At 47.8% G+C, this 18,582-nt stretch overlaps 2 protein-coding genes across 7 annotated transcripts in view; both read left to right on the plus strand.

The window, feature by feature from the left end:
• PPARD (peroxisome proliferator activated receptor delta) overlaps positions 1 to 2,152 on the plus strand; it is an 82,901-nt gene extending 80,749 nt beyond the window's left edge. For all 5 annotated transcript variants that reach the window (XM_082345099.1, XM_082345098.1, XM_082345102.1 and 2 more), the window contains one exon: positions 81 to 2,152. In XM_082345099.1, the coding sequence (XP_082201225.1) occupies positions 81 to 328 (248 nt within the window). In that variant the 3' untranslated portion in view covers positions 329 to 2,152. The remainder of the gene's footprint in view (positions 1 to 80) is intronic.
• LOC309607039 (uncharacterized protein) lies at positions 603 to 16,595 on the plus strand. 2 transcript variants are annotated; one of them, XM_082345124.1, is made up of 9 exons: positions 603 to 733; positions 5,916 to 6,000; positions 10,913 to 11,032; positions 11,231 to 11,475; positions 13,593 to 13,696; positions 13,874 to 14,046; positions 14,170 to 14,280; positions 15,805 to 15,940; positions 16,189 to 16,595. In XM_082345124.1, the coding sequence occupies exons 2-9, from the start codon at positions 5,930 to 5,932 to the stop codon at positions 16,324 to 16,326; spliced, it is 1,098 nt and encodes a 365-aa protein (XP_082201250.1). In that variant the 5' UTR covers positions 603 to 733; positions 5,916 to 5,929; the 3' UTR covers positions 16,327 to 16,595. The 2 variants fall into 2 exon arrangements, with proteins under 2 accessions (XP_082201250.1, XP_082201251.1); XM_082345125.1 differs by having other exon boundaries at positions 15,809 to 15,940; positions 16,189 to 16,326.
• Positions 16,596 to 18,582: the final 1,987 nt, after the last annotated feature.

The raw sequence follows: 18,582 nt of genomic DNA on the forward strand, positions 1-18,582 counted from the left end.
GGGTTAGGGGAGCTGCCCTGCCCTTCTGAGACCCCGTGTGTGCCTGCTCCCTCCCACACCTCTGCCCTCTGTCCCCACAGATCGGCCAGGCCTCATGAATGTGTCACAGGTGGAGGCCATCCAGGACACCATCCTGCGCGCCCTCGAGTTCCACCTGCAGGCCAACCACCCTGACGCCCAGTACCTCTTCCCCAAGCTGCTGCAGAAGATGGCTGACCTGCGGCAGCTGGTCACCGAGCACGCCCAGATGATGCAGCGGATCAAGAAGACGGAGACCGAGACCTCGCTGCACCCCCTGCTCCAGGAGATCTACAAGGACATGTACTGAGGGCTTCTCTGTCGACCAGCCGCTGAGCGCTGGGCCTGGTGGCCGAGGGGGATCACACGCAGTCGGCCCGCCTCCCTCTCCCTTCCCCGGCTCCCTCCTTCTCAGCTCCTCTGTCTTCTCTCATTTCTTTGCTCTTTTTCTTCCTTCCTCTCTCTCCCTCCCTTTCTCTCTCCCCATCTCTGTGTCTGTCCCTCTTCCTCTCCCTGTGAGGCAGTTTGTGTTATTTCACCAGCAGCGCAGAACAGCACCTCTGCTTCCCCGCCCCGCGCCCCCCCACCCCCCCCCAGCAGGAGGGGCCTGCCCTCTGCACCAACAGTCCCCTTCTCCCGTCTTCAGTCTTCACAGCAAAGGACTCGAGCCATCCAAAGAAACACTAAGCTCTCTGGGCCTGGCTTCCCAGGGAAGGTAAGCAGGGCCAGGGCTGAGTGCAGAGCAGCCCCTGGTCACCGGGTCCCTGGCGGAGGACGCCTCCCCCAGCAGGCAGGCCCCCCCGGACTGCGGCGGCTTGGCTCCCAGCAGGCAGCGCACACCTCAGCCCCACTGACGCCCGCCGCCCTTCCCTTCTTCTTTCCACCGGTCTCGCAGGCCAGTGTCACTGATGGCCCCCCGGCGCTGGCCGCTGGGGGACACCCGCCCAGCCTGGATAGAGGTGGGGTTCCCTCCAGGTGGGGGGTCCCTACACCCCCACTGATGAGGAGCGAGCTTAAAGAGAGGCGGAGGGAGGTAGGGGAGGTGGCGAGCCGGAGACTTGCTTCTGAGCCCAGGCCTGGGGCGGGTCCCCCATCAGCACCCCACTCTGTCTGCCCCTCTGCAGCAGCCACCGAGTCCTGCCTACGGGTGTCGGCACCGCGCTCCCCCCGCTCCCGCAGCGCCAGGGCCTGGCCTCACGCGCACCCCTCCTTTCTCTGGCCTCCGGGAGACACTGACAGTGGCTCCAGCCCAGCTGAAGCTCACGCCCCACACACACTCCCTCCAGCCCACACACCACAAGCACTGAAATCACTTTACCTGCAGGTTCCACACCCCTCACCCTCCCCTCCCTGAGGCAGGCGAGTGCCCAGAGGGGCCTGCAGGTGGATGGGCAGAGCTGTGCCCCTGTTCCCGAGGCTAGGCCAGATCCCTTGGTGGGCACGGGGTCCTGTGGACCCAGCCCAGCACCTGCCCACAGGGGAGGTACCGGGGATAAACTGATCCTGCTCGTTTGTGACACCCGTCTGTCCCAACAACTCTGCTGCCCTCCCCTTTTCCTTGTATTTGGCCCAGCTGGTCACCTGGAACTCTCCCTATACCGCCTCTGGTGACCAGGGACCTTGCTAGGCCCAGTCCCACTCCTGGCCCCGCCCCTCCCCCTCCTCCCCGTTGATAAGCACTCACCCCAGAGGAGAGACAGAAGCGCAGCTTGGAGCCATTTGAGCAGAGGACAGAGAGCCTACCCAGGCTGCTTCTCCAGGGAGGAAACGGGTCTGGAGGGGTGAGGGGCTGGCTGGCGTCTCTGAGAAAGGTGGCAGGACGTGGGGTTAGACCCCAGGCTTCCTGGGTCCTGTCTGGTCTTCCTTTCCGAGGCGCCTTTCCATGCCTGAGGATCACTCTCTACTGGCAAGATTCTTCCCTCCCCTCCCCCGCCACGCACCCCATCCTCATCCCCCTCCCCAGGTCTGGTACTGAGGATACAGCTCTTCTCAGTGTCTGAACAATCTCCAAAATTGAAATGTATATTTTTGCTAGGAGCCCCAGCTTCCTGTGTTTTTAATATAAATAGTGTATACAGACTGATGGAACTTTAAATAAATGGGAATTAAATATTTAAGAGTTGATTTAAGCTAACTCAGCTTACAGTGTTTTTCCTGGGGGCTGATGAGACCCCTCCCCCTCTTCCACATCCAGTGCACAGAGGGAGAGACTTGGTCAGGCAAATGAGACTGTGGGGTGCTGGCCGGGGTGGCGGGGTCGGTTCTGGCTTGTGGGGCTGCCCGTCGTTCCCCCTCACCTCTTGCTCTGCTCACCAGTCCTCAGTCAGCAAGGTTTGTGGAGAACTGAGAAGATGCCATCCCACCCGGATGGAGCATTTGGGGTGGGAGGGGGAGAAAGGATACACACCCTCTGAGAAGGGTGTGTGGAACCATGGCACAAACCAGGTTTGGGGGTGAGGGCGTCTGGGAGGGGCTAAGAAGGGCCTGGGAGGAGGCAAGTCCCCCTGGGCCTTGAGTGGATGTGGGACTTGCACAGGTTTTTGGGGTTTTTTTGCCACGCCACGCGGGATCTTAGTTCCCCAACCGGGGATCGAACCCATTCCACCTGGAGTGGAAGCGTGGCGTCTTAACCACTGGACCGCCAGAGAAGTCCCCGGGACTTGCACAGTTTTACCCCACGAGACATCAGGGCTTTCCTCTCCTTAGCTGACACCCCAGTTTTCTCCTTTACTTACAGTGGTGCCATCTTCACAGACAAATGAATCAAAAATTTAGACTAAAAAAGAAGAAAGCAACCTTAAGAGAATTAGAAGATACCATCTTTGTGATAATTCTGTAAAACTTCTGAAACTTAAAAAGGTTTATTATTAAAGGAAGAAATGGGGTCCCAGGCTGGTAATATGCCTGGGGAGCCTGGAAGAAGCAGACGCAAAACCTTTCTGGAGGACAGACACAGGCAGTACAGAACTCCCACAAAATTACAAACATGAAGAGACAGCCTGCATGAAAATAAATAGAATAATCAGTGAAATTAGAGCCCCAGGACATCAAAAAGTATAGCTATTGATTATCATATAGGAGACAAATAAGTTTTATATTATTTAAAAATATAAAGATATGAAAATCATACGAAAGAAACAGTTTGCTTTTTAAGGAAAAAAAAAAAAGACAAACATTTTTAAAGAAATACCTGGAACTTCCAGAAAAAAAATGAGTTAAAAAACAGACACAGCCAAAGAGATCATTTTTGCCCCTCAGAAAAGATCTGTAGAAATTATCCCAAAAGTAACATAGGAAAACCAAGATAGAAAATGTGGAAAGGAAGAATAACAATACAAATTCTCATATACTGCAGAAGGGAATAGAAGTTGATAAAATCAACTTGAAAAACAATTTGGCAAAATCTTGTAAAGTTAAAATGCGCCTGTGGAAGCTGTGAGGCATGACCCAGGTTCCACCCCTCAGAACCCAGGCACTGAGGTCCGTGGCTGCTGGGCTCACAGCTGAGTTCCTCTCAGGAAATTGCCCGCAGTGAAGGGGGCCACCTTGCCCAGGATAAGCACACTCCCTCCTCAGGGGCAGCCTATAGCCAACATGTGGGGACAAGCCAAGCCTCCTTGCCCCAGTTTGAAACAACGTGAAGAATCGTCCAGCTCCAGAACTGGGGCTTCTGTCCTAGGTACATTGCAGTTTAATTTCTCTCTCTACCCAATCCTGCTTCCTACAATTCCTTACAGGTGTTGTTCTCAGGAGCACTCCCCAGTGAGTGTCCTGCAAGTAAACCTCTAAATCTATTTCCTGGAGAAGGCAGCCTGACACAGTACCCTAGAGTGAAAGCCACCAAATTGCACTAAGACTCATACACATGTTCTTTACAGCAAGAGCAAAAACTTAGAAACAATAAAAATGTCTATCAACAGGAAAATGGATAAATTTGATATATTTATACAATGTTTAAGAAAAAAAAGACTAGAAGAGTGGGGGAGGGAAAAAACAACCTAGAAGAAACACATGGGGAAAATTATATATAATCTTGAAGTGGATAGACCTTTCAAAAATCTCTGTACACACAGAAGGTTCTAAGTTTCATGCAGTATACACAAAACTTAGAGTCTATAAAATAGATAAAAGATCTTACTACATCACACTAAAAAAATTTCTTCCAGTGGGGGGAACACAAAAAAATTTAAATCAACCATGTTAAAAAATGTGTGACATAATAAGACAAAGGTTAATTTCCTTAATATGTAAAGAGCACCTACCAAGCAATGAGTAAAATGTCAACAACCCAAATGGGCCAAGGATATGAACAGGAAAAGAAATGCCTCTAAAACATATGGAGAGATGCTTAATCTCATAGTAAGAGAAGTATAAATTAAAACTACAATGAGGGGGGGACTTCCCTGGTGGCTCAGTGGTTAATAATCTGCCTGCCAATGCAGGGGACACAGGTTCGAGCTCTGGTCAGGGATGATCCCACATGCCACGGAGCAATGAAGCCCGTGTGCCACAACTACTGAGCCTGTGCTCTAGAGCCCACGAGCCACAACTGCCACAACTACTGACCCCTAGTGCCGCAACTACTGAAGCCCACGTGGCTAAAGCCCGTGCTCTGCAACAAGAGAAGCCACTGCAATAAGAAGCCTGTGCACAGCAACGAAGAGTAGCCCCCGCTCGCCGCAATTAGAGAAAGCCCACGCACAGCAATGAAGACCCAACGCAGCCAAAAAAAAAAAAAAAAAAAAAAAAATCTACGAGGGACTTCCTGACGGTCCAGTGGTTAAGACTCCACGCTTCTACTGCAGGGGGTGCGGGTTTGATCCCTGGTCGGGTAACTAACTACAGCCAAAAGAATTAAATAAAACTACAATGAGGTACTGTTGTTTTACATAACAAATTAACAAATACTAACAAGTTTGATTATACTGTGTTGGCAAGGGTGTGCAGACACAGGCACTCTCATACTGTTGGTGGGAGTATAATCTGGCACAGCCACCACAGAGGGCTAATTGGCAGCACCTATAAAAATTTTTTTTTAATAATTTTGATCCAGGGCTTCCCTGGTGGCACAGTGGTTAAGAATAAAATAAAATAAATTTTAAAAATAAATAAAAAATAATTTTGATCCAGCAAAAGTTAAGGAAATAACAAAGATGTCCAAGACAATTTGTTTCCCAAACTAGAGTCTCAATTTACTGATAAATATAGGAAGCTGATTAAATTCAATTTAAAAATCTCTCCTTTAACTTTTAAGTGAATTCCTCTTATTTCGTCTTTTTAACTTTCCCAACTTACCTCCCACATGGGGCACTGCAGTCTAGTGGAGAGTACATGGGCTTTGGAGGATTAAGATAGGAATTGAGGGGGTCTTAGGAATAGTCAGAGCTGGAAGGGCTCTTAGAGCTCATGGTCCCCCTTCTCCTCACTCCCCATCATCAATGGGCCCAGTCCAATTGTTCTCCACAGTGCAAGCTACAAATCCAACAGCAATTTATACTGCCCAGGAGAGGCTCTGACTGGCTCATGTGCTATCATCCAATCTGGAGCTTCCTCATTAGAGCCTCAGACAAGCCCCCTCCTGGCCACCTCTTATGGTGGCCCTTGCTGAGGCCCTTAAAGTCCTTAAACGATCCCCCCAGTTTCCTCCAGTAATCATCTAGGGATCCCTTAAGGCCTTCATGCCCCACCCCACCCACATCCTGTAGCCTGGACAGGGCATTTGGAGCCCCCAACCTCCTAGCCTTCCAGCCATCCTGCTTCACCGTCCATCCCTCCTCCTGCAGGCCGGGGGCCATGGGGAGGGGTGGGCCTGCCTGCGCAGCCCCTCCTCCCTTTGGCCCTGCCCGGAGAGAGAGGGATAAAGGAGCACCAGAGCAGCCCTGCCTGATTCTCATTAGGGGCCACAGCTGGGATGGACCCTGCGGAGCCGGATGGCGGCAGCCGAGGTGGAGAGAGCAGGCCCCGCTCCCAGCGACCACACAGGTAAGGGCCTGGGTTTTGGGAGACCACAGGGGAAGTGGGAGAAAATTCTTTGGGGTTCTGTCTGTCCACTGAAAGCTCAGTCTTTAAGAATTTGGGGTGCATCAGGTGGGAAAAGGGGCTTCTTAGCCCCCACCCCAATGCTGGAAGGGTCTGGAGACTATCTCTCACCCTTCACGGTTCAGAGGAGGAGACTGAGGCCAGAGAGGGGATAAGTCAGGGCTAGCTCAGGGTCTGACCATTTAGGACAGAGATTCGCCACTTGCCTTTTTTCTCTTCCACTCAACAAATGTTTCTCTGCCCAGAAATACTGTACAGCTCCCTGCAGTGGGATCTGGTCCCCTGGTCATCTTTGTAGCCCCAGTATGTAGCCTGGTGCCAGGTGTTCATAAGTGTGTGAATGGAAACACTTCAGGTTGAACATTACACCATTAGAGAGTCATTCTTTTGGGTATGTTAGCTCACTAGGCCTTCCATCAGGCATTCATACCTTAGCACAGATTCATTTTGCCAACAGATGGAAGAGACGAGTTCCCCAGAGAGAACTGAATATTGGGTAAAGGAGGGATCATTGTAGACCTTAGGGTCTCAGTGTGAAATGGTTTTCCCAAGCTGGGAAGAAAGGCAATCTGGCAGCAAAAGGAAGGCAAAAAAAAAGAAGACGGACATTTACTAAAGGAGATTTTCAGTTGTTCCTGGTCCTGCCCAAAGCTCAAGAAGGAAGGTGGCATGCTAGACTAAGTTTGGCCCTCAAGTTTTAAGAATCTTGGTCAGGGAGCTCATTTGGCAGGTTCCACCTCCCCCTCACTGCACCCAGCCCCACCTTCCTCATCCCTGTTCTTCTCTGCACACCCTGTGTTCACCCAACAGGCCAGTCCTGATTACTGCTCAGGGGTCCACTGCTCTGGCCTCCCAGCCACCCAGCTGCTTTTGCTGCCTCCCCAGGCCTGGATTACCGGTGACCTCTGGCTGTTCTGTCCCCAACCCTTGGCCTCAGAATTTGGCTTAAGAAATTCCCTAAATCCAGCAGCCCTCACCCCTGACAAGTCAATCTTGGTTAACTAGAGAAGTATTGTGCTGAGTGAGGACACCTGGGTTATGGTCCTAACTCTTGTTCCGAGTCCCAGGCCAGTTACTTGACCTCTCTGAGCCTCAGATTTTGAAAACAAAAGATGACTCCTGACTTTTAAGGCTTGTTTTGAGGATTAAATGAACTAATTTGACAGTACCCCGAACAAAATGTGTTTTATTGGTATGTTAAGGCTGTGTGGGTGGGTGGAGGGCAGGACTTATCAGAGCATTTAATATGTTCATGTATGGTAAGCAATATACAACATGACTCTAAAAAATATAGAAGGAGGAGTTTCTCAAATCAATTTGATCACAAAGCCCCTAGCTCCTGTTGCTCTGGCTCGTCTGATGGTCTAAGAGCACCTCTGGACATGCTGGGAGAGCTCTGTTGTTGGATCTCTCAGCTTGTGAAGGAGCTAGTATGGTGGCCTCTTAGGCAGTCCTGGAGGTCAGCTTCATTGGTGGTCTTTAGGGAAAGCAAAGCTTTGGGGACTGGGGACAGGAGGCTTTCAAGCCCTTCCTTTGAGGGCCACTGGCTCCTCCCCTAGGGGGTGAGAGGCTCCTCCTCTCAGGTCACCCACCCTTTCTCCAGTGACTGTCATTTCCACCTCGCCCCTCACCCCAACCTCCATCCACCTTCCATCCTCCCTAACTTTGGCTGTCACCACTGATCTGGTCCCTCCCCCACTGCAGCTTCTTCCTATCTACTCCTCAAGTTATAATTGGGAGCAGAAACATACCAGGCCAGGCATCTTCTATAAACCTAAAAGAAATTTGAAAAAACATGTATCCCCTCCACACTCCAAGTTATCTAATGGTATTCATCATAACGTAAATTGTTGCAAAGGTTAAATTTATAATGTATTCTAAATAGTCCCACTTTAAAATAATACAATTATTCTTTTTTAATTCCAAAAGAGAGTTTTAAAAGATGTTTTTAGAGTAGTTACATCATTAAATCGAATGCTTTTTACCATTTCTGAATCTTTCTTCTCCAAGGCTGGCACTTCAGGCAAGATTTTGAGGGATGTGTTCAAAGCTCTCAGCCCACAAGAACTTGCCCTCAATCTTCCTGCAGGAGCCTCTCAATTTTTCCAAGCCAGGCAGTGAGAATGATTGAAAGTCACCATGGGGTACTGGGCTGGGGCTGGCTGTAGCTCTGTGCAGAATTTCAGTCGAAGGTATTTCGGGCTGCGTGCTTTGGGACCTGCCAATGAACTTGCTGTGTGGGCAACTGAGCAGCAATGGCAGGTGAGCAGGGTGGATTTGATTAAGTACATTATTCTTTTCATGCATCCAGTGGCATCTAAATATCAGAGAGATTTAACATATACTGTCATCCATTTAAAAGTATATAAAAGCAGGCTTTTACAGTTTTACGTAACTCCTTTTTCTCCTTGAATGCCTATTCTACTTCTCCCACAGAATTTTACCAATACAAATATTTTTCTTCTCAGAAGTCTTTCACTGATCACGATATTATCTGTTCCTGCAAGAAAAATATTTGTGAAACGGAAATATGATTTTTTTCTAGATTTAGTTATTAGTAGTACTCAACTGATCAAAAGAAGTAAATTACACACTTTTTTTTTTTTTTTGGCCATGCCATAAGGCTTGCAGGATCTTATTTCCCCCACCAGGGATCAAACCCAGGCCCTGGCAGTGAAAGTGCTGAGTCCCAAACACTAGATTGCCAGGGAACTCCCTACACACTTTAACAGTTAATTACTAAATAACAAAATTTTCATTAGAAAATTTAGATGAGATTGTTGCTTCCCCCCCACCAAAAAAAGCTCATGTATCCATGGATAAACATTACTTATTACTAGAATAAGACAGGATTCAACATCAGTTTCTTTCTTTTTTGGGGGGGAGGGGGTTTGTCTGTTATTCAATTTTATTTTTTAAAATTTTTATTGGGGTATAATTGATTTACAATGTGTTATCAACATCAATTTCTATTTTTAATATTTATGAATGGAAGCACTGAGAAATCTTGTTCACATAAATAAGCAAATGGAAATGAAAGGTTATTTGTTATAGCAGGGGCACTCAGTTCTTTGAATTTCTTCTGAATTAAACCAAAAATGTCTGAATTAAAATCAAAAGTTACCGTTTAATGATCTTATATTACCCTCCTGGCCCTCACAACAGCTTCCATAAAAATAACAAAATAATAACAACTACAGTTATTATAAGTATTATATTATGTAATAATATAATAATAATCGTTGTAATAAGGACCATGTGCCCGACGATCTGGTACCTTCACCAACAAGACTGGGTGCCTGTCACCCATCCTGCCCTTCCTCCACCTGCTTCTCTGCCAGGGCCTCTCTTGGACATTCTCTGGAGAATGGTGGGGGCCACTCTATGGCAGACCCCCAGCATCAGCTGGCAGTCTGTGTCCTCTTGGGACAAGAGTCCGGCCTCTGTCCCCGTCCCTGCTGCCCTGGCCACTTCACATGTGGGCTTATTCCCACTCCTGGCAAGGAAGCACACGACAAGAGCAGAGGTCCCCAGAGCCCTGGCTCAGGCCTGGACACATAGTAGATTCTCAATAAATGTTGGCCCAACTTGGCCTCCTCCCACCCTTCCCACCTCACAGGCTGACCCTCTAATGTCCCTGTAGTAATGGTGATGATGATGATGATAATGATGACAGCAGAGTGATAAGAACAGCTAATATTTATTGAGGGCTTGCTATGTGCCAGATATAGTTGCCATGTGTATCTGTGGGTTCCGTATCCGTGGATTAAACCAACTGCAGATTGAAAATATTTGGGAAAAAAATCCCAGAAAGTTCCAAAAAGCAAAACTTGAATTTGCTGCGTACCAGCAAATATTTACATAGTATTTACATTGTATTAGGTGTTATAAGTGATCTAGAGATAATTTAAAGTATACAGGAGCATAGGCATAGGTTATATGCAAATACTATGCCATTTTATTTTTTAAAAATTTTTATTTATTTATTTTTATTTTTTCTATTTTTTGGCTGGGCCACGTGGCATTCGGGGTCTTAGTTCTCTGACCACAGATTGAACCTGTGCCCCCTGCAGTGGAAGCACGGTGTCTTAACCACTGGACCACCAGGGGAGTCCCTATGCCATTTTATATAAGGGACTCCAGCATCCATGGATTTTGGTGTCCATGGAGGTTCTGGAACCAACCTCGCATGGATACCAAGGGATAACTATGCTTTACATACAATATCTCATTTACGTTTTACATCATCCCATAAATTAAGTACTGATAACTTACAAATGAAGAAACTGAGGCATGGAAAGTTTGTCCAAGCTCATACAACCAAGAAGTAGTGGTACCAGGCAGAACTGGCTATATAATTTGTGGGACCCAGCACAAAAAGAAAATCAGGGTCCCGTGTTCAAAAATTTAATAATTTCAAGACAGCAACGGCAGAACATTGAAGTAAGTGTGGGGCCCCTGCGTGACTACACAGGTCTGTGCCCATAGAGCAGGCCCTGGTTCCGGAATCTGAACCCAGAATTCTGAATCCAGAGCCCACAAGACTCTGTGCTTGGAGAAAGTAATAGGAATCACTATGATTTACTGAGCACCTGCTATGTGCATTGTGTGAAATCTAAAAAAAACTTCACGACAACCCTGAGGTAACAGGAGGCGTTGTTACCCTCATGTTTCAGGGGGAGGAAACCAAGCTTTAGGGAAATTGAATTACCACCCAGGGTTGTCAAGCGGAGTCAGGATTTGAACACAGGACCAAGCCTGGAGCCTGAGTCCTCATGTCACACAGCCTCTTTCTAGAAGGATCACAAAGGCAGGAACTCAAATGGGGCTGGGCATGAGTCAGATGTTCTCTTAGGAACTTTGACCGAGGGGCCTGTCACTGGGGGTCCAGCCGCTGCTTCGCTCAGGACCGGAAGGCATCCCAGGTCTGCAGATATTTCCAGCGAGGCTTCTGCTTCCATGGAGATGGATGTAGGTAAGCGCCTCTTCTCCTCGAGTGGGGAGCGGGCTGGGAGAGTGGGGAGCGGGCTGGGAGACTCGGGAGGAATCATCCTTCATGGACCATGCCTCTTCCCAGAGCCCCTCTGCCCTCAGCTCCAAGTACTAGGCTGAGCTAGCTCTGAGCCCTGGAGGAGCTATCCCTTTCTCCTTACCCTTCTCTTCCTCACGACAGCTACCAGCACCTGCAGCCTCCCCGCCACCTTGAGTGGGGCCGCCGCCATTCAGAGCCACACATCACCCTGTCAGGCCCCCCGCAGGGACTGACCCGCAGGGGCTCCGAGCCCTCCTACCTGCCCTCTGTGACTGTCGGATGGGGTTGGGCCGGGGCCTACCAGGGCATGGAGCCTGGCCTGGAGGATTTGTTCAGCAAGACTGAGGACATTGGTGGCAGCTCCTGGAAGTCCCTGTCCCTATCATGTGAGTCATCAGGGGTACTGCAGGTGGGCACAAGTGAGATCTGAGACCAGCGTTCCTGCTCTGTCTCTGAGCAAGGTTTATATTTCCTTCCACCCTCTCCTTCCTCAAGATTCCCAGCCAGAGGGAAAATTTCCTCTGGCTCTGTTGCTTTCTGTGTTCTAGAAACAGAATACCATGATGCCTGTGGAGTCAAACCACCTAGTTTCAAATGCTGGCTCCACCACTTAGGAACTGTGTGACCTTGAACAAGTCACTTAACCTCTCTGAGCCTCAACTGCCTCATCTGCTAAAGGGCACTGATAATAGCACCTACTCACAGGGTCTTGATGAGTTCGTATATGTGATATGCATAGCACAGTACCTGGCACAGAGTAAACACTAAATGTTAGTAGTTATTTTTAAGATTATTGCTCTAATTCAGTGCCGTCCAACAGAATTATGTTACATATGGAATTATTTTTCTTAACATCTTTATTGGAGTATAATTGCTTTACAATGGTGTGTTAGTTTCTGCTGTATAACAAAGTGAATCAGCTATACATAAACATATATCCCCATACCTCCTCCCTCTTGCGTCTCCCTCCCACCCTCCCTATCCCACCCCTCTAGGTGGACACAAAGCACCGAGCTAATCTCCCTGTGCTATGTGGCTGCTTCCCCCTAGCTATCTGTTTTACATTTGGTAGTGTATATATGTCCATGCCACTCTCTCACTTCGTCCCAGCTTACCCTTCCCCCTCCCGGTGTCCTCAAGTCCATTCTCTACGTCTGCGTCTTTATTCCTGTCCTGCCGCTAGGTTCTTCAGAACCATTTTTGTTTTTTAGATTCCATATAATATATGCAATTTTTTATATCAGCTTTATTGAGATATAATTCACAAACCAAAAAATTCACCAATTTAAAGTGTACGATTCAGTGTAATACAGTATATTCAGAGTTGTACCAACATTAGCACTGTTTTTTTAAATTAATTTTTATTGGAGTATAGTTGATTTGCAATGTTGTGTTAGTTTCTGTTGTACAGCAAAGTGCATCAGTTATACATATACATATATCCACGCTCTTTTAGATTCTTTTCCCATATAGGTAGTTACAGAGTACTGAGTAGAGTTCCCTGTGCTATACGGTAGGTTCTTATTAGTAGCACTATTTAATTCTAGAAGATTTTCATTACCCCAGAAAGAAGCCCATTAGCAGTCACTCTCCATCCACAACCCCTCCCAGCCATTGGTAACCACTAATCTATTTTCTCTCTCTATGGATTTGCCTATTCTGGACATTTCATATAAATGGAATCATACAGTATATGGCCTTTTTGTGTCTGGCTTCTTTTATTTAGTATAATATTTTCTAGGTTTATCCATGTTGTAGCATATAGAAGTACTTCATTTCCTTTTATGGCCAAATAATATCCCAGTGTATGGATATATACCACATTTTGTTTTATTCATTCACCAGTTGATGGATACTTGGGTTGTTTTTGCTTTTTGGCTATTATGAATAATGTTGCTATGAGCACTTATGTACAAATTTTTGTGTGGATGTATATTTTCGTTTCTCTTGGGTATATACCTAGGAGTGGAATTGCTGGATCATATGTTAACCCTATGTTTAATATTTTGAGGAACCGCCAAACTGTTTTCCAAAATGGTTGCACCATTTTACAATTCACGCATGTAATTAAAATTTTTCTAGCAGCTTCATTTTAAAAAAAGGAAAACCAAACAGGTGAAATTAATTTTAATATTTAACCCAATATATCAAAAATTACATATCCAATATCGTTTCAATATGTAATTAATATAAAAAGTTAATAATGAAACATTTTAGAGACTTTTTGGTATTCAGCTTCAAAATCTCATGTGTATTTTACACTTACAACACATCTGAATTCAGACTAGCTCCATTCCAGGTGTTTGATAGCCACATGTGGCAGGTGGCTATCGTATTGAATAGCATGGGTCTAAACAGTTGTGTTAGAGACATAATTCTGGCTAGACTCTGAACTACTGGTGGACAGAACTTTACACACCCTCAGGGCCTTGCATGCAGCAGACGCTCAGGAGATACCACATGAATGAGTAAATGAGTGAATGGATCCAGTTTTCCCCAACAGCTGCTGATGGTGATCACAGCTACTTCCCGAAGTCTCGGCCTATGTCAGACCCTGTCCAGGAGCTCCTGGCCCCACTTCAGAGCCTGGACCTTGAGGTGCAGCAGGTAATGGAGGGGGAGGGGAAGAGGATGCCATGCTGGACCTCTGGGTTGCCCAGACCTGCTGGAGGAGGGCTCTGTGTTCCCTGGGGCTGTATTTGGGGTGGCAGTGTGTGTGTGTGTGTGTGTTGGCGGGGTGGGGGCTGAAGGGAGGATGTGCTCTGACCCTGCCCGTGGCTGCAGAGGGTGCAGGACAGTCGGGACATCATATGTGGCATCTGCATGGACAAGGTGTGGAACAAGCCAGAGGCCGAGCGGATTTTTGGCATCCTGCCCAACTGCAGCCATCCCCACTGCCTGGGCTGCCTGCGCACCTGGCGGAAGAGCCGAGGGGACTTCCCGCTGGGTGTCATCAAGTCAGTGTCATGGAGAGGCCAGCAGGGAGGGAGGGAAAGGTCCCACAGAGGGGTGGGCTCAGAGACAGGCCAATGGGCTTGTGACTACTCCTCTCCCACCTCCCACCCCATCCCACCCCGCAGGGCCTGTCCCCAGTGCCGTGTCCCTTCCAGCTACATCATCCCCTGCAAATTCTGGGTGAGCAAGGGGCCTGAGAAGGAGCAACTCATCAGGAACTTCAAGGCTCGGACCAGGTGAGCCTGGCAGGGGGACCATGACTCAGGTTAGGAAAGAGGGGAAGCAGCCCCTGATTCATACCCTCTCAGCCGTGGTTCCCAGCATGGCATCCCCCAAATCCTGCAAGTGCAGAGTGACCAAGACGGCAGGTGAGGCTGTGAGCTATTTCCACTATTCCAGAAAGCCCAGTGAATAATGGTGAGTGACTGAGACAGTCAAGGCCAAGTTTCTCTTCTAGCCTGGCTCAGGATCCACGCAGGGAAACTCTGGTTCTCTCAGCATGATGGGAAGCCCTTCTTGGCTTTTATTTTGGATTTTTTTTTTTAAAGCAGGAAAGTATAGGAATTCCTCAGCAGTCCAGTGGTTAGGACTCGGCACTCTCACTGACGGAGCCCCAGGTTCTATCCCTGGTTGGGGAACTAAGATCCCACAAGCCACCATGGAAGTAGAGACTCTTACTGTTATCACGCTGTAGAAGGAGAAAGTGAGGCAAGGTCTATGGGGCTTAAGTAAGGAAGTGGGTTTGAACCCAGGCATTCTGACTCCTAGCATGGACTACAAGGAACCATGGGGAGGATATTGACTTGAGAGGAAGAAGGGCCATACCTGGGTAGCCAACTGACCATGAGGTTGAAAGGAAACTGTAAGATGATTAATGTTTCCAGATAGACGGCCACAGGACTGGTACTGTCACGTGAGAGCTGGGTGAGGGAGGCTGATGGAGAATCTGGTCAGGTTGAGTGGGGTGGTTTTGGATGCTATCTGGACGGAGGGGTTCCTGATGCCAGGTTTGGTCAAATGGTAGGAAGAGGAAGAGGGACAGTCATTTTAGAGGGATTCCCAGGCTTCCAGCTTGGTGGTCAGCGGGATCCTCCATTCGCGCTGGGACTGCAGGAAGTGGGAAAGACTCAACTGCGTTGGAGTCAAGCAGAGAGGTGATGATGCAGAAAAAAGGAAAAAGGCTATAAATATGCGCTTTATCTTTTTCTCCCTCTCGTCCATCTTTCTGTGCAAGAAAAAGCTGTTCCTACTTAAGCAGATCACACGTTGCCCACAAACCCTTCCTGTATCTGACCTTTCACAGAATGAAATTTGAAATCTCAGAAGTGGGAAACTTCTTAATTTCATTAGCTAGCAGTTACCAAATCAGAAGACCACCCCTCAGAAGAGGGCATTGTTCTAACCTGGTTACAGAGACACATTGTAGGGTTATCTGCTCTCCCTCCTCCTTTGGTGGTATTACTGAAACTTAGTTCAAAGAAGGAAAGGAGATTCCCAGGGTCACTTCTGTCCCAAATAGACTTTGTGGCAATTAAGAGAAAGATACCACTTAAGACACTTTACTGCCATCTGCTGGGAAATAATTGTAATAAATGTAACATCTACACTTGTCTATGTGATCCTAGAGGTGCCAGCATAGATGTGGTGCCTTTGTGCTGTGTATAACCTACCCAAACTTACATGTCGGTCTTGAGTGCCCCTTGTTCCTGGGGCAGCTGGGCTTGAAGGTGATGGTCTTCTATCCTTCTGCCCTCTCATAGCCAGATTCGATGCCGGTTCTTCATGCGGGGGAATGGCCGCTGCCCCTTCAAGTCGGACTGCATTTACCTGCATCAGCTCCCAGATAAGGCCTCGAGTTCTGATCCTTCCTGGCCCGGGAGTATGCAGCTGGCCTCTGTGAGTGAGGTGGTAACAGCAAGGATAAGGGGTCGGGGAGGCTGCTGGCCATGGTTTATAATAAATGTCTGTGATAAATGTAAAACCTATGTATGATGTCTATGACATTAATGGTGCCTGCTTAGATGTGGTGCCTTTGTGCTATGTACAACCTGCCTAACCTTATGCGTCAGCCTTGATTCCCCTGTACCAGGTACAACTGGGGTCGAAGCTGATGGGTTTTCACTGATTTCTTTTTCTACTCTCAGGTGGTGGGCAAAACAGCGTTCCTAGGGGGCACCGAGCCAGAGGAGGAAGTGTTCTTCATGAACTGTGCCCTGACCATGGCCTTCTGGGGTTCAGAACTCTTCCTGGACCCCAACAGTTCTTACCACTGCCTCCTGTAACCAAGATCAACGTGTGGGGGGATGGGGCTGAGGGGCAGGGGTTGCCAGGTGGTAGGTCTTTTCCCTTTGGAGCTTGGTGGGGGACGAAAGTAGCAAGTGCTCCACCCCCATGAACCGCAGCAGTGACACAACTGGGGAACATGGGGATGGGGGATGGCTCTCTGGAAAGAGGAAGGGTTCTCACCCTCTTGCCAGGGACTTGGTTTTTAACTTTGCTCTTTTGTAGAAGGATTCTGAAAGAAAACCAATAAAGTGCACCTAAGCCATCACTGCTGGTGTCTGAAGAGTGTCTGCTTATAGCCCAGGTGCATCCTCACCCCTACCCCCACCAAGGGTTTCTTCTGCATTTAATCTGTTGCAATATCACCTGTCACTTAGCCTTTGGAAAACTTCATTTTATGCTCATAAGGGAATGAGAACAGAAAGGGCAAATAATGTAGGTATTATAAAAATAGTAATGTCAGAGATCCCATGAAAGGGTCTCAAGGATTCCCCCTTGGAATCCTTGTGGATTCCAAGTATGGTTCTTGAACCACACTTAGAAGTTTTCTCCCTTTTCTCCTTCCCATTGGCTAGAACGCAGACCTTGGTGGGAATGAACCAGAGCCACCATGATAAGGCTGGCAGTTGAGGATGGGCAGGGCATTGAAGGCTGTTTAGCATTCTTGGCCCTGCCCACTACTTATCAGGGCCTCCACCCCTTTGCCCCCAACATCATTTGTTCATTTGAAGACCAAAAACATCTCCTATGAAGTTAGAACTGATAAACTGAGATAGAGGTTCCTGGAAGAAACTTCTTTCCTACTATTTTGCCCTTTGCAAAGCAGGCACTATCTAAGACAGAGGTCCCCAACCCCTGGGCCACGGACTGATACCAGTCCATGGCCTGTTAGGAACCAGGCCGCAGAGCAGGAGGTGAGCAGTGAGCGAAGCTTCATCTGTGTTTACAGCCGCTCCCCAACGCTCATATTACCACCTGAGCTCCGCCTTCTATCAGATTAGCGGTGGCATTAGATTCTCATAGGAGCTCGAACCCTACTGTGAACTGTGCATGCGAGGGATCTAGGTTGCACGCTCCTTATGAGAATCTAATGCCTGATGATCTGAGGTGGAGCTGAGGCTGTGATGCTAGCGCTGGGGAGCAGCTGCAAATACAGATTATCATTAGCAGAGAGGTTTGACTGCACAGAGACCATAATAGATCAGTTGCTTGCAGACTCATATCAAAACTCTATCAGTGAGTGGCAAGTGACAATGAAGCTGCATCTTACGGAGTAGACTGGACATAAGCAACACACTTCGGGTGTCACTGTCTCCTGTCACCCCCAGATGGGACCATCTAGTTGCAGGAAAACAAGCTCAAAACAATGATTCTGCATTATGGTGAGTTGTATCATTGTATCATTGTTTCATTATATATTACAATGTAATAATAATAGAAATAAAGTGCACAATAAATGTAATGTGCTTGAGTCATCCCCAAACCATCCACCCCACCCCCACCCCCATCCGTGGAAAAATTTTCTTCCACGAAACTGGTCCCTGGTGACAAAAATTTTGGGGACCACTGATCTAAGAAATACTCCGTAGTCTTTTCCAATAGCTCCCTTAAAATCATTTTTTTAAAATTTTATTTATTTTATTTTTTGGCTGCATCAGGTCTTAGTTGCGGCACATGGGATCTTTTGTTGCGACGCACAGGCTCTTCCTTGCAGTGTGTGGGCTTCTCTCTAGTTGTGATGCATGGGCTCCAGAGCTTATGAGCTCTGTAGTTGCAGTACACGGGCTCTCTAGTTGTAGTGTGAGGGCTCAGTAGTTGTGGCACTTGGGCTTAGTTGTCCTGTGGCATGTGGGATCTTAGTTCCCCAACCAGGGATCGAACCGGCATCCCCTGTGTTGCGAGACGGTTCTTAACCACTGGACCACTAGGGAAGTCCCTCCCTTGAAATCATTTTGGAAAAAATAAAAAATTTGGCTCTAATGGAAATCAGATCCAGTTCAAAATATGCCTATGGCTTCCCATACTATTCAGGGTGAAAGACAAATTCCTCTCTATGACGTCAAGGCCTCACAAGATCTGGTCTGGTTACCTCTCCTGTTACTCCCCAGCAAGTGCACTCTGCTCTAGCCATGCCTCTGCCCCAGAGCCTGTGCATTTACTGTTCCCTCTGCCCGACATGATCTCCTCATAGACCTCTACCTGGCTTGCTCCCTTATCTCCTTCAGGTTCATCTTGCTTGACCACCTATTTAAAAC

Source organism: Balaenoptera borealis, assembly GCF_965194805.1.
Source record: "Balaenoptera borealis genome assembly, chromosome: 12".
Lineage (NCBI taxonomy): Eukaryota > Metazoa > Chordata > Mammalia > Artiodactyla > Balaenopteridae > Balaenoptera > Balaenoptera borealis.

What these genes read in the sequence shown, in the direction of transcription:
- LOC309607039 (XM_082345124.1), top strand. Translation starts at nt 5,930, where the DNA reads ATGGACCCTGCGGAGCCGGATGGCGGCAGCCGAGGTGGAGAGAGCAGG. An exon ending in CGCTCCCAGCGACCACACAG is followed by an intron (nt 6,001 to 10,912) that starts GTAAGGGCCTGG and finishes ATGTTCTCTTAG; the next exon opens with GAACTTTGACCGAGGGGCCT. An exon ending in AACTTCAAGGCTCGGACCAG is followed by an intron (nt 14,281 to 15,804) that starts GTGAGCCTGGCA and finishes GCCCTCTCATAG; the next exon opens with CCAGATTCGATGCCGGTTCT.